Source organism: Dendropsophus ebraccatus, chromosome 4 (assembly GCF_027789765.1).
Source record: "Dendropsophus ebraccatus isolate aDenEbr1 chromosome 4, aDenEbr1.pat, whole genome shotgun sequence".
In the NCBI taxonomy this organism is placed as follows: Eukaryota; Metazoa; Chordata; class Amphibia; order Anura; family Hylidae; genus Dendropsophus; species Dendropsophus ebraccatus.
In genome coordinates this window covers 148,650,928-148,663,661 of record NC_091457.1, presented here as the reverse complement: position 1 = coordinate 148,663,661, position 12,734 = coordinate 148,650,928, and the positions used below count along the sequence as shown (strand labels likewise).

General features: G+C 42.4%; 1 protein-coding gene across 3 annotated transcripts in view; it reads right to left on the bottom strand.

The window, feature by feature from the left end:
- Positions 1 to 12,734, bottom strand: part of LOC138788972 (flavin-containing monooxygenase 5-like) — a 120,088-nt gene that overhangs the window by 41,988 nt on the left and 65,366 nt on the right. For all 3 annotated transcript variants that reach the window (XM_069967424.1, XM_069967423.1, XM_069967422.1), the window contains 6 exons: positions 6,013 to 6,150; positions 5,371 to 5,559; positions 4,278 to 4,440; positions 3,582 to 3,724; positions 1,894 to 2,093; positions 551 to 906 (listed from right to left, as the gene is read on the bottom strand). In XM_069967424.1, coding sequence (XP_069823525.1) covers positions 551 to 906; positions 1,894 to 2,093; positions 3,582 to 3,724; positions 4,278 to 4,440; positions 5,371 to 5,559; positions 6,013 to 6,147 — 1,186 coding nt within the window. In that variant the 5' untranslated portion in view covers positions 6,148 to 6,150. The remainder of the gene's footprint in view (positions 1 to 550; positions 907 to 1,893; positions 2,094 to 3,581; positions 3,725 to 4,277; positions 4,441 to 5,370; positions 5,560 to 6,012; positions 6,151 to 12,734) is intronic.

The window sequence follows — 12,734 nt, the reverse complement described above, 5'->3', positions numbered from 1 at the left end:
ACAAGAGTGACAGCCCATTCAGCCAATCTCTGACTGTGGTGCTGTCCCGTCTCAGTCAGTGATTGGTTGAGTGGGCTGAAGGCGGCTGCAGAGAAGACCGGGGGAGAGCAGACAGGTAAAATGAGCCAACTTTCTGATCAGGTTCAGATCAGAAGAACCCAAACTTTTCCTCGAATCTGCCAAACTGAACTTTTGAAAAGTTTGCTCATCTCTGATATTGACATCTAAATAGTCTTCACATGTGTCATTGGTGGCCAAGTTCATGTGCAGGGTACCAACCAGCTGTCACAGCAGCCCAAGGCCTCTGCTTGGTGACTGCCATGACTGCTCAGATATAGTGTGGTCTACTGCCTGGCTTGGGGCACTGGGGCAGGCCCACCTCCCCGTAGTGGTACGGAACTCCCTCCCTCTGTGGTGCGGCTCCTTTGGAATGAATGAAGCCGCTCCACAGAGGGGATATGGTCCCACGTGGGGACCATACATTGTTCATTTAACTCTACATTACTACTATACACCATACTACTATAACGTGAATTGTATTGCTACATACCTTTAAAAACTCGGGTCGCCAGGCGGGACTGAAGCTCAGACATTGGCATGATGGCACCAATGGGTTGAATCAGCCCCACTACAGCTAGCGTGGGCTTTTCCAGATGATAAGGAAACAAATACTTGTATAAGGAAACCTTGTTGTTTTTAACGCTGATGACACTATCTTCACAGAAAGCGAAAGAAAAACTGTATCCGGTAGCGAAGATGACTACATCGATATTTTCCTCTACTGTTCCGTCTTCAAAGATGACACCGGAGTCTGTAAACTCCTTAACATTCGGCCTTACTTGTATATATCCAGATATAATGCGATTGGGAAGGTCATCATTGACTGTGGGATGTTGGCTGGTAAATCTGTGGGGAAAATAATTGTTTTTTGTTTTGTTTTGTTTTGTTTTTTACATACTATAGGTAATTATATTAAATTAAACAGATTAGATAAATCATTGCACCTTTCACAACAGAAAATACACATAATAATTAAAGGGAACCCTCTGCGGTAGCTTTACAGCTGGAAAAAAAGTAGTTTTATTCCAACGTGCAAGGGCGGGAGAGGGGCGGCAACCAGTCGTTTGGGCGGGGAGATGGCTGTGTCAGCTCTCTGTCTGTCAGCACAAAGTGCAGTGATGATTGACAGGCAGAGAGACAGGTTAGCCTGTCAATCATCCCCGCACTGTGTGCTGATGGGGGGGGGGCTGCCCACTAGGGGCTTCTACACAATGGAGGGAAATTATCTACCCACTGCCGCCCAATCCTGCTACCACTGCCTCAAAACCCACTCATGCTACGCAGGGCACCGAGAGAGACATTATTTGGGGCTCTGAGAGTAGGGAAAAGGTTTGGAATATGCTGGGGAAAAAGTGCAGATTCTTGTCTTGAAGATTCTGTGGAGATTAATCTGGTTGGGGGCAAGTCTTCAGGGTGTTAGACAGAGTTAGGTAGAGAAGAAAGGGGAAGAAATTGACTCAAGGAAGATGCCCCCTGTTAGTCACTGGATGTAACTGCAGTGTAATAACTTAACAGCAGTCTGCTGAGCCTGTGAACAGCTGGGATCAGCACTGTATTGGGCATTGTATGGAGGGGTATTATTATTAGTACAGTGGTTTTGTGTGTATTACTATCTCTTACATTATCAGGCAAAGTTGGGGGAGGTAGGACACAACACTTTGCCCTGCCCTGAGTGCTGACACCACTGAATGTCTGTTCAGTGGAGATGTTGTTATTTGCTGTTCACTATAATGTTGTATATTATAGTGAACAACAAATGACAACATAAGCAGCAATGACTAAACAGAGATTGTAATGAAAATCACAAACTTCTCTGACTTTTATACAATTTACCTGTGTTTAGGTAGAACTCCGTAGTTGCTGTGATTAAATCTGGAGTTTAATTCTTTTTCAGCTATGTGGTTCAGCAAAGACTGTGGCAAAAATTTTTGAACTAAGTTTATAAATCGAGTAAGCCTAGCTATGTCTATTGGATAGCCATTGGTAGAGACACGATTCATGATCCAAGCGCCTCTTCTTGTGCTCAGAAATACCTTAAAAGAAAGAGAAAAATCATTTACATAAGGGTACGTTCACACCTGCGAAATCCGCTGCGGATCCGGTACTGTGAATTTGAATGGGTCCCATTAATGCAGCGGATCAGCTGCGTGTATGGGACCCGGCCCCTTTAACCCCTGCGCTGCCGGCTGAAAGCCTGCCCGCCCGCAGTCCCGGCCCCCCCTCCGCCCGCACCGCCTGCCGCCCCGAGCATACATTACCAGCTCGGTGCCCCGGCTGTGTGAAGCTCCCGGCTCCCTTCACTCCTCTTCAGCCAATCAGTGCACAGCAGCCATAATTGGCTGAAGAGGAGCGGGGAGCCTGAATCAAGCCGCGGCACCGAGCTGGTAATGTATGCTCGGGTCGGTAGGTGGTGCGGGCGGACGGGGGGCCGGGGCTGCGGGCGGGCAGGCTTTCGGCCGGCGGCGCAGGGGTTAAAGGGGCCTGGTCCCATACATGCAGCTGCTAACTCGCAGCGTCAAATCCGCTGTGGATCCAGTAGGTGTGAACGTACCCTTACAGCGCGATAAGGCAATATCAAATAGGTCATTAAAAAAAAAACTATTGGTTGGACAGAAATATACAATTTTGGCCACATGATCAAATTGCTTCAGAAATATTTAGCATTGCTGATCCGTCTGCCCCATATCATGGCCCTTTTACGGATCAGTAGCAACTACAGATGTGTTTAAAAAGAAAGTCCATTCAAATCAATAGGTATGAGACTTATATGGGTACTATACCATATATAATTATATGGCTCCACACTGTGATCTGCTATGCAAAACTTCCTCCCTCTCGCTGCTGCCGAGAGAACAGACCAGTAGCAGCAGTGTGCTGTGGGATATATGTCAGAATTAACCAGACAGCCATCTTTGTGAAGGAGCAACACAGTGCAGCAAAATGGTAGAAAATGTTTAATGAAGACTAAAAAAAAGTTCAAACATGTCCATAGCCTATTACAAATACCTAAAGTGTCACTGTCATTTTGAAAAACTTTTGATATGTCACAGTGACATTGGAGAAGAAGGGGTCCAACGGGATCCAATTAGCTCCAAGATGAAAAGTTCTATTCGATCACGGAGACAATTTGACAAAGCTTTAAAAAAACGTAATTGTCTCGGTGATAGAATAAAACTTTTCATCTTGGAACTCATTGGATGCTGTTGGACCTCTTTTTCTCCATTGTATTTGTTGGTCAGCATCGGGATAGCTGACCCTCCAGTACGCATACTCTCACCACCATCTTAGCTGACTATATGGACTTGTTCCCACAGTGCTTTTGGAGGCAGTGCGGTCCACTCTTGCTCGGTGTCTATGGAAGTCTATGGAGAGCGTCTCTTGGTTTTCTCACACAGAGTGGTGAGAGGACATGCTGCAGTGCAGTTATATGGATCAGTACGGTCCAATCAAAACTTTTTCAATTTTTTTTTTCAAAAAGACAGTGACACATTCAAATATTTTTTAATATACAGAATACATACCTGTTGTGCCGTCCTGCTTAGTTCCACAGCTATGTCACCTCCAGAGTTCCCAATTCCAATCACCACAATCCTTTTGTCTTTAAAATTATCGGGAACTTTATAATCTCGACTGTGCATGTATTGTCCCTTAAACTTTTCAATTCCTTTAAGGGAATCAACACAAATGTTGTATCACACTTACATACATAATAGTAATCCATACTAAAAAAAAATTATTATAAAGGAATTTTAGGATAGGATTCTTTTAGTCCTATTATACAGGGATTCAGCAGTTGTTCGTGTCACTACAATAAAGTCAATACATATACATGGCAGCACTCTGTCTGGGGAGAGAGGGGTTACAGCTATGAAGAGATTACCTCCACAATCCTGTCCCCTGATGCAAGCCCCAGCCTGAAGTGGATCTGCAATGATTTGGAAGGTGAGGGAGACTTCCTGCGTCAGAGTACAGGGCTGTAGACCCCGCTATGCAGACCATGCCCCTCCCCCACTCCACCTCCCATCCAGTACAGGGAGCTCTTAAACCAAAGCAATTCTCTTAAACCAAGTCACAATTTTGATAACTGTGAGCTCTTAAACCAAAACGCTCTTAAACCAAGTTACTCTTAAACCAAGGTACCACTGTATATATATATATATATATATATATATATATATATATATATATATGTATGTTGTGGTGACAGATACAGTTACCTGGAAAAGAGGACAATGGTAAATTCGGATAAGTATGGTGCCCAGTACAGATCATCACAGCATCAAAGACAGCTACTTCTTGCTTCCCGTCCTTTTCAGTGGTGACAACCCATTGGCCAGTGGTTAAAAAACTTGGGCTTCTCTTTATACTGCACACTGTGGTCTGAAATACAATGACCTAGCATTAGTGGATTATATACACAGGTGATAGACCTGAAGTCATAGAACTACTGAAGGATTGTAGAGGACTGCAAAATTTTAAATCTTACCTGTCATTTAAATAGTATGAGATAGTTGTATTATTAGGACAAAACCTTTTTTTTCTTTCAAATCAACTGGTGTCAGAAAGTTATACAGATTTGTAAATTACTTCTAATAAAAAAATATCCAGTCTTCCAGTACTTATAAGATGATGATCTATGTATCAGCTGATGTTGGTGAAGATAGGAGTTGGACATGATGTAATTTCACTGTTCAACCCCTTTGTCCCCTTTGCCTTATTTTTCAGGTAATAAAAATAAACATATTTGGTATCACTGTGTGAGGAAATGTCCAAACTATTTAAATATAAAGTTACTTATATAAATGAAAGATTTTTTTTTTTATTTTTTTTTTTTTAACTTTTTGTTTTTAAGTTATTGCGCTCCAACGGGGTGATTTATTAAAACTTTTAAATTTTAATATGATTTTCTTTTTTTCTTTTTTAATTAGTATAAGATAAAATAACTATACTAACTGGAGATGAATGTCATCTTTTTGATATACAAAATAAAGATAACATGTCAGTTTACTATACAGTGAATGACATACAAACAACACTGCAACTAAACACTGTGAGCTAAATGAAACTCTGTACTTGTATGAAAAATAACATTTTGCATGTAACGCATCATTATTAATAGTAAGAACGCAGTACAATAGGTTAGACCAGAAGGGGGCAGAATTAGATCAGACGTTACTGTAATCCTTACCCCATACACACATCTCACACATTACACTGCTGCCATGTAATAGAAATGCTTCATGATATCACATAGGAACCCCGACTCATTGTCACCATACAGGTGTAACCTGATCTACCTGATTATCATACCTTTAGCTGGATGTGATCGAGAAGGTTGAAGCGCTCGGCGTACATGCGGAAGTACTCCATTATTTTGGAGTTGTGCATGTAGTTTGGAAAATGTTCAGGAATTGGGAAATCACTAAAACACATCATCTCCTTAGAGGTGTTAATGATCACCGACTTATAGATGCTGGCACGGGCATCTTCAGAGTGTTCCTATCAAGTAACAAATAACAATATAATATAATATGACATCAATATAATATACTATAACAACAATATATTAGACTAAATAGAATGGTTCAGTGCCTGGTATGGTGCAGCCCTCGCAGTGTTGCAGATGTCCCTTTAACTGCAAGTGCACTTTCCTCTTCAATTCCTCCCCTTTTCCTCAATGTGCACATATACTTAGTTCTATATCAGTAGTCAAATAAGATATAAGTAGAATATATTCTTATTAAAGCGCCTGTTCTATGAAGACAACATAAAAAAAATGGTGGGTGATTTTGTGGCTTCCCTTGCAGCCATTACAGAGCAGCTCTCCATTGTGGCACACAGAGGTGTTGGGGAGGGTCCTCAGGGGAGGGGCCTTTTTCTATTACATCATATGTATTACAATTACTATTACAATGGTTTATTGCCAACCATTTACAATGTTGTGATTCTCACCTTATATCGCCACAGTCCTCCGATATCATTACTCTTTTCAAAGCACGTAGGTTCAAGCCCTTCATCAAGACAAGACTTTATGGCGACCAAACCACTGGCTCCGGCCCCAATCACAGCGACAGTCTTCACCTGCATTATCTATATGACAAACAGATCAGAAAGTGATCAGTGTCTGCATATGGTTACAGTTTTTACTTTCAGTTAATAAATATTTTTCCAGCAACAACTTCTTAAAAGGCTACCTGTCATGATGTATGCCAACCCGATTGGTGTGCAATCGATTCTGCTGCGGGGAACTCAAGGATCCATAGATATGACCACGCTGGGTCAGTACTGTACAAGAGCCTCATTCTGATCTAATGGGGATTGTGCACAGAACCGACCCGACGTTGTCGTATACATGGATGCCCAAACTTCCAGTGGTAGAATAGACTTCACACCGATCGGGATCAGAGTACATCATGACAGGTACACTTTAACTTGTCCTTACTTGCTCAATGGGTACAATGCATTCTAAGGCTATGTTCACATTACGTGAACATCCGGCCGTTCCATGACCCCAGCCGGGTCACGGAACGGCTGGTCCCAGCCCGAATCATCACGGCCGGTGAGCTTCCCATAGCACACAGTGAAGCAAGCAGCCGGAGCCGCTCGCTTCACTGTGTGAACTGACAGGTCCCTGTGCGTCCGGAACTCACTGAGTTCCGGCCGCAAATAATGGACCTGTCAGTTTTTTGCGGCGCCTCATGGGATCCGGCCGGAACATATACGATGTGTGCACGCTCCGCCTGGATCCCATTGAAACTGAGGCTGTGTCCACACCGCAAATCTACGGCCGTGGTTCTGAGGCGAGAGCTACAGCCGTAGATTTACGTAGTGTGAACATAGCCTAAAGGTCTTCAGATCCTTTTATTTTCTTCATATTTTAAGGGGTAGTCTAACCAGGACCCCTTTTTTCTGAATGCCCTGGAAAGAAGTAAGTGAAAAAAATAACAATAACAATAATAATAAAAATAACATTCACTTACCGCTCCGGGTCCAGCGGTATTGTGACCGGACTTGAGATGTGAGTAGTAATGACGATGTTCGGTTTCGTTAGCTCTAAAACAGACTGTTGGGTTCTTATAGAGCTAATATGCTGGATTCTGTCACCCTCCATACACTGATAATTTCACAACGTTCTAAGCACTATTTGGTCAGCTCTCCTTCCGTCATGTTCGTCATGTTCGTACAAACAGACGAATATTTACAAATATGTTAGCTCATCACTAGATGTAACATGGTAGGCCCATTCAGCGGCAGAGGCGGGACACCACTAAAGTCGCTGAATGGGTAAGCGGGTCTGCCACTTCTCGGCTCAAGTCCCATCTCAATACCACCTCTTGTTTCTTACATCAATGAGAATCCTTTTTTTTTTTTTTTTTCAAACTCCAGGTGGTTTTCATGGGTATTAAAGGGGTTATCCAGCACTACAAAAACATGGCCACTTTTCCCTCTACTGTTGTATCCAGTTCAGGTGTGGTTTGCAATTAAGCTCCATTTACTTCAATGGAACTGATTTTCAAAACCCCACCCAAGCTGGAGACAACAGTAGGGGGAAAGTGGCCATGTTTTTGTAGCGCTGGATAACCCCTTTAAGCTCCATTTACTTCTATGGAACTGATTTTGAAACCCCACCCAATCTGGAGACAAGAGAGGGGGAAAAGTGGCCATGTTTTGGATAACCCCTTTCAACTGAAGGGAGGCTTCTCTATGACCGCGCTGCTATAAAGCCCAAATCGATGGCGGCTGCAGTGATCATTGACCTTCTGGAAGTTTCTCTCTTTGGAGCTCAGTTTTTAAGTCATTTTTTATCAATATGCAAGTAAATTCAAAAATTCAGTCTTCACATTCGTGTTATTGTGGTTTAGAGTAGAGAATGATAAGGGAAAACTTTTTTCAATAATTTTTTTAACCCTAGCTCAAGGCCGCAACATAAAATGGGGAAAAAGTGAAAAGGTCTGAAGACTTTCCGAATGCACTGGACTCTAGCATTGACTCTAGCCTTATGGTTTTCAGTTTTACAACAACTCGGCATGGTGGAGTCCACCAGGTTTATGTCGCTATTGAAATAAAAATCAGCTCACTGAGGGATCAGATATACACTGTATGCTGCCCACACAAATCTATAGGAGAAGAGGGAGAGAAGGGGGTGTTACCAAAAAGAGCAAGAAGCAAACAGGGAGGTATAGGGAAGATACTGTGCAGTGTATGGAGACATTTTACAGGCTAGGCTCCACCCACAAGCTCAGAGACAACTGAAAATTATAGATAAGGCCTGAAGAGGGGAAAACCGGTGAAAAATTTTTTATAATCAGAAATGGTACTACTCCTCATATACTCACACAGGACCGCTTATCCTAAAATTTTAACTGAAATAACAGGTACACACACATGTACTAAATAGGAAGAGGGGAAAGAGCTACCAGACTCCTATGGTAGTAGCTTAACTTCCCAAGAACAAAAGGATTGAGCATGCAGAGGGTCAACATGCCTGACACTTCTCTTCCATGCCCTGATGGGAGAGTTGAGAGGCCCCGATACACATTAGATGGCCAAGAGTAATCTAATATGTATGGCCAAATTTAGGGCCCTATTACACGGCAACAATCGAAAAATCGTTTGTATGTCGATCGTTGATTTAGATCTGAACCTAAAATTATCGTTAATCGTTCGTTAATTGTTCACTGTAATTCCGCATTTTTTCACTAATCATTCAGTGTAATAGCACATTGCCCATTGTTTTCCTTAGATCAGAAGGAATAAACGATCGCAATAACAATCGCAATAACGATCGTATCTAACGACCATCGTTCTGGGTAATATGGTGAACGATTTCAGGTTAACGATAAACAATCTTGTTTGCGATCGTTTATCGTTAGTCGTTAATCTTTAAAAATCGCTCCGTGTAATAGGACCCTTAGTCTGTAACTACCGAAACTAAAATCCTCTATATACACTTGCTAGTTAGTGTAAGTAATGTTCATTGCGTAATAAGAAGCAATCTAGACCAAATATATCATGTCGCACAAGTTATAAGAACAGGATAATCGAAATCTTAGTTCTAAACAGTGGAAGACATCTCAAGAATTGTTTATAAGTAGAGATGAGCGAACCTGGAGCATGCTCGAGTCCATCCGAACCCGAACTTTCAGCATTTGATTAGCGGTGGCTGCTGAAGTTGGATAAAGCCCTAAGGCTATGTGGAAATCATGGATATAGTCATTGGCTGTATCCATGTTTTCCAGACAACCTTAGAGCTTTATCCAAGTTCAGCAGCCACAGCTAATCAAATGCCGATTGTTCGGGTTCGGATGAACTCGAACCCGAACCGGTTTGCTCATCTCTACTTATAAGGTTCTTTATATATTGGGTTTTCATGAACAAATAGCTGCACAAAAGCCTCTGATCACAATGAGCGATGCCAAATACCGTCTGGAGCGGTGATTAATCACACTATACTACCTGCCAGCCGAGCAGATGATCCCGGCGGCTGCCAGCTGTGTAGTCCGGGGGAGGAGGAATACAGTCCTGCTTGTTTTTCATGCTTTGAGCAGGTAGTTATAAGACTCAGTACAGAGACATTGCTGGGTGTTCCAGACCGTCATGACTTTGTTCTATTGTTTTCCAAGATGGTTTATTTTTCTCTAGTTTTCGCTGCCCTCTCGGATCACATAATAATTATATGACAAAGTATAAGACGTCCGTCATTAAAGTCAGACAGTCTTCTTTATAGCAACCATGTGATGTACAGTGAATATATTTAGACTCTGACATGTGGGTGTTTGTTACATAATGTTATAATCATGGATTGGTTTACACATATGCGTGTATTTGTACTGTGTTTCTCCGAAAATAAGACCTAGGTTCATTTTGCAGGTTTTTTGGAGTAGGCTTGAAATATAAGTCCCACTCCAAATATAAGGCCTAGTTATAGTCAGCTGACCTGATCCATGACAATGGGTGCCGAGCATCAGCCAATCAGGGCCAGACTTGTTATGCTCCGCCCCCACTTGCTGTACACAAGCTGCAGGGGAGGCAGGAGGGGTAAGAAGATGCATTGTAGGGGACATTGAATATGGGAGGACAGATGGTATGTGGGCCAACTATAAAGGGGGAGGTATAAAGTATGGGGGGCCTTACTGTAGAGGGGGTAGATGTATGGGGGAAGAACTACCGGGGAAGGAGGTATACATTATGGGGACTACCTGCAGAGGGAGGATGTATAGAGTATGGGAGGAGGAACTACAGAGAAAGGAGGGAGGTATACAGTATGGAGGGGAACTTATATTGTTATTACACGGGCCGATGGGGGCCCAATAATAACTGTAAACCAGCACTGATCTGCTACATCAGCGCTCGTTTACTAGGCCTATTCTATCGTTTAGACAGGCCGCTCTGAAGCTGAAGCGCGCGGGACCCAGGCCGATTATAGCTCCGTTGAATAGGCCTCTTACAGTATAGGAGCTTAACAACAGTATTATGGCTGACTACTGAGTCGGCTACAGTGTAGGGGCATACTGTGTTTCTCTGAAAACAAGACCTACCCTAAAAAATAAGCCCTAGTCCTCTTTTTCAGAGGAAAAAAAATATAAAACCCTGTCTTATTTTCAGATAAACACAGTAGGAACAAATATACATTCTGTATATACATCAAGTAGGGCTCCACAGTCACATAAGCTCTACGTTTCACGGTGGGGGTAAAAATTCTAAGGCTAGGTTCACACTGCGTTTTTACAGATAGTAAACATACGTTTAACAGATAGTGTCAGCAACGTTTTTGTGCCCGTCAAAAAAAACGGATCCGTTTTGATTAGAGATGAGCGAACCTGGAGCATGCTCGAGTCGATCCGAACCCGAACTTTCGGCATTTGATTAGCGGTGGCTGCTGAAGTTGGATAAAGGCCTAAGGCTATGTGGAAAACATGGATATAGTCATTGGCTGTATCCATGTTTTCCAGACAACCTTAGAGCTTTATCCAAATTCAGCAGCCACCGCTAATCAAATACCGAACATTCGGGTTCGGATCGACTCGAACCCGAACCCGGTTCACTCATCTCTAGTTTTTATCATTTTTTTTATAATGGAAGTCAATGGAAAAATGGATCAAAACTGATGCACACAAATGCATCCGTTTTGGCAATCCGTTTATCATCCGTTTTTTTTTTTTCAAAAAACAGATGAAAAAAAACGGATTGCAAAAACGCAGTGTGAACCCAGTCTAAGGTGTAACTAAAATTCTTACAGTTGTCAAAGAACTGTATACCTATACCTGAGTGTGTGATGGTTTGTGCAATATCGCCTTTTAGGGTAGCTTCACATGTACCGTATCGCTGCTGTTTTTACGCACGAAAAACACAAGAAAATCGCAGATCTGCGCCTGCGATTTAAGATGCAGAAAAATCGCATGAATTGACCTGCGTATTATGTATATATAAAAAACGCTGCGTAAATTACGCACATAATACGCAGGTCAATTCATGCGATTTTTCTGCATCTTAAATCGCAGGGGTGGATCTGCAATTTTCTTGCGTAAAATCAGCAGCGATACGGTACGTGTGAAGCTACACTAAGTCTTGTGGCATATCCTGCCAAATATGAAACCACTCAGGTTGAGTAGTGGTGGCTGTAGCATACAATTTTACTGCAGCCAATATGCAACCAAACTCTTACACCTAAACGGTTATTACTTTACGTAATTTAAAGTTAAAGAAATTGAACATTTGTTTCTTATTGGAAAAGGGAATAATATGTAATCAGTCCCTTTTCCTTAATGGTCTTCTCTAACCTTTTTCTCTTCTGTGTCCCCCGGCCTCTTCTTCTTCCTCTATTCCTGCTTTTTGGATTTGTGTTTGTTCACATAAAGAACTTCCTGGTCACAGGGGTCAGCAGTGACATCACAGCTCTGCAAGCTATAGCTCCACTCTCTGAGCCCACCCACTCTAAATGTCTGTCTTTTTACAAGTGTCTTTTAAGCAGCATGGTGGCTCAGTGTCTACCAATTACTTATATTATCAAATAAACTAGTTTTTTCACTCTTTTATCTATTGTAGGACTACAAACCCCAGCACACGTGTAGATGAGAGGAGTTGTAGTCCTGGATTACATATACACTACAGTAGCCATCTTACAGGTGGGTGGGATTACAGTGAGCCAGGATTGTGTTACAGGTTTACCTCAGCAAGAACTAGAATGGTGAGTGACATGAGGTGAAGTATCATGTCTCCTCTCCATATTACACACAGCAGCAGCAGCACGGCCCTAACACTGTACAGCTTTAGGCTATGTTCACACTACGTATCTTTCCGCTCGTACACGCACATAGTTTTGAGGTTGATGCGTTCGGTTGAAAGTATATGATATACGCCCGCACAATGCACACTACGTATGAACTTACGACCGGATCGTATACGGCGCCGTGAAAAATGAACAAGACCATTGTTTGAGGACGGAAATGTTCGAACTCACGGCCGTGGATTTCCATGCGGTCCTGTACGAAATACTTATTTCTGTCAAATTGAACTTGATTTTTCGATCCAAAATGTGAGTTTTATTGGACTGGGCGAAGATTTCCAAGTAAATGACCTGCGTCAGATCGCTTCGAAACAAGCTAGGGAAGCATAACTGTACTACGGGCGTATGTTCGCGATGCGTACGCATCCGGCCGCATGTCAATTTTTCC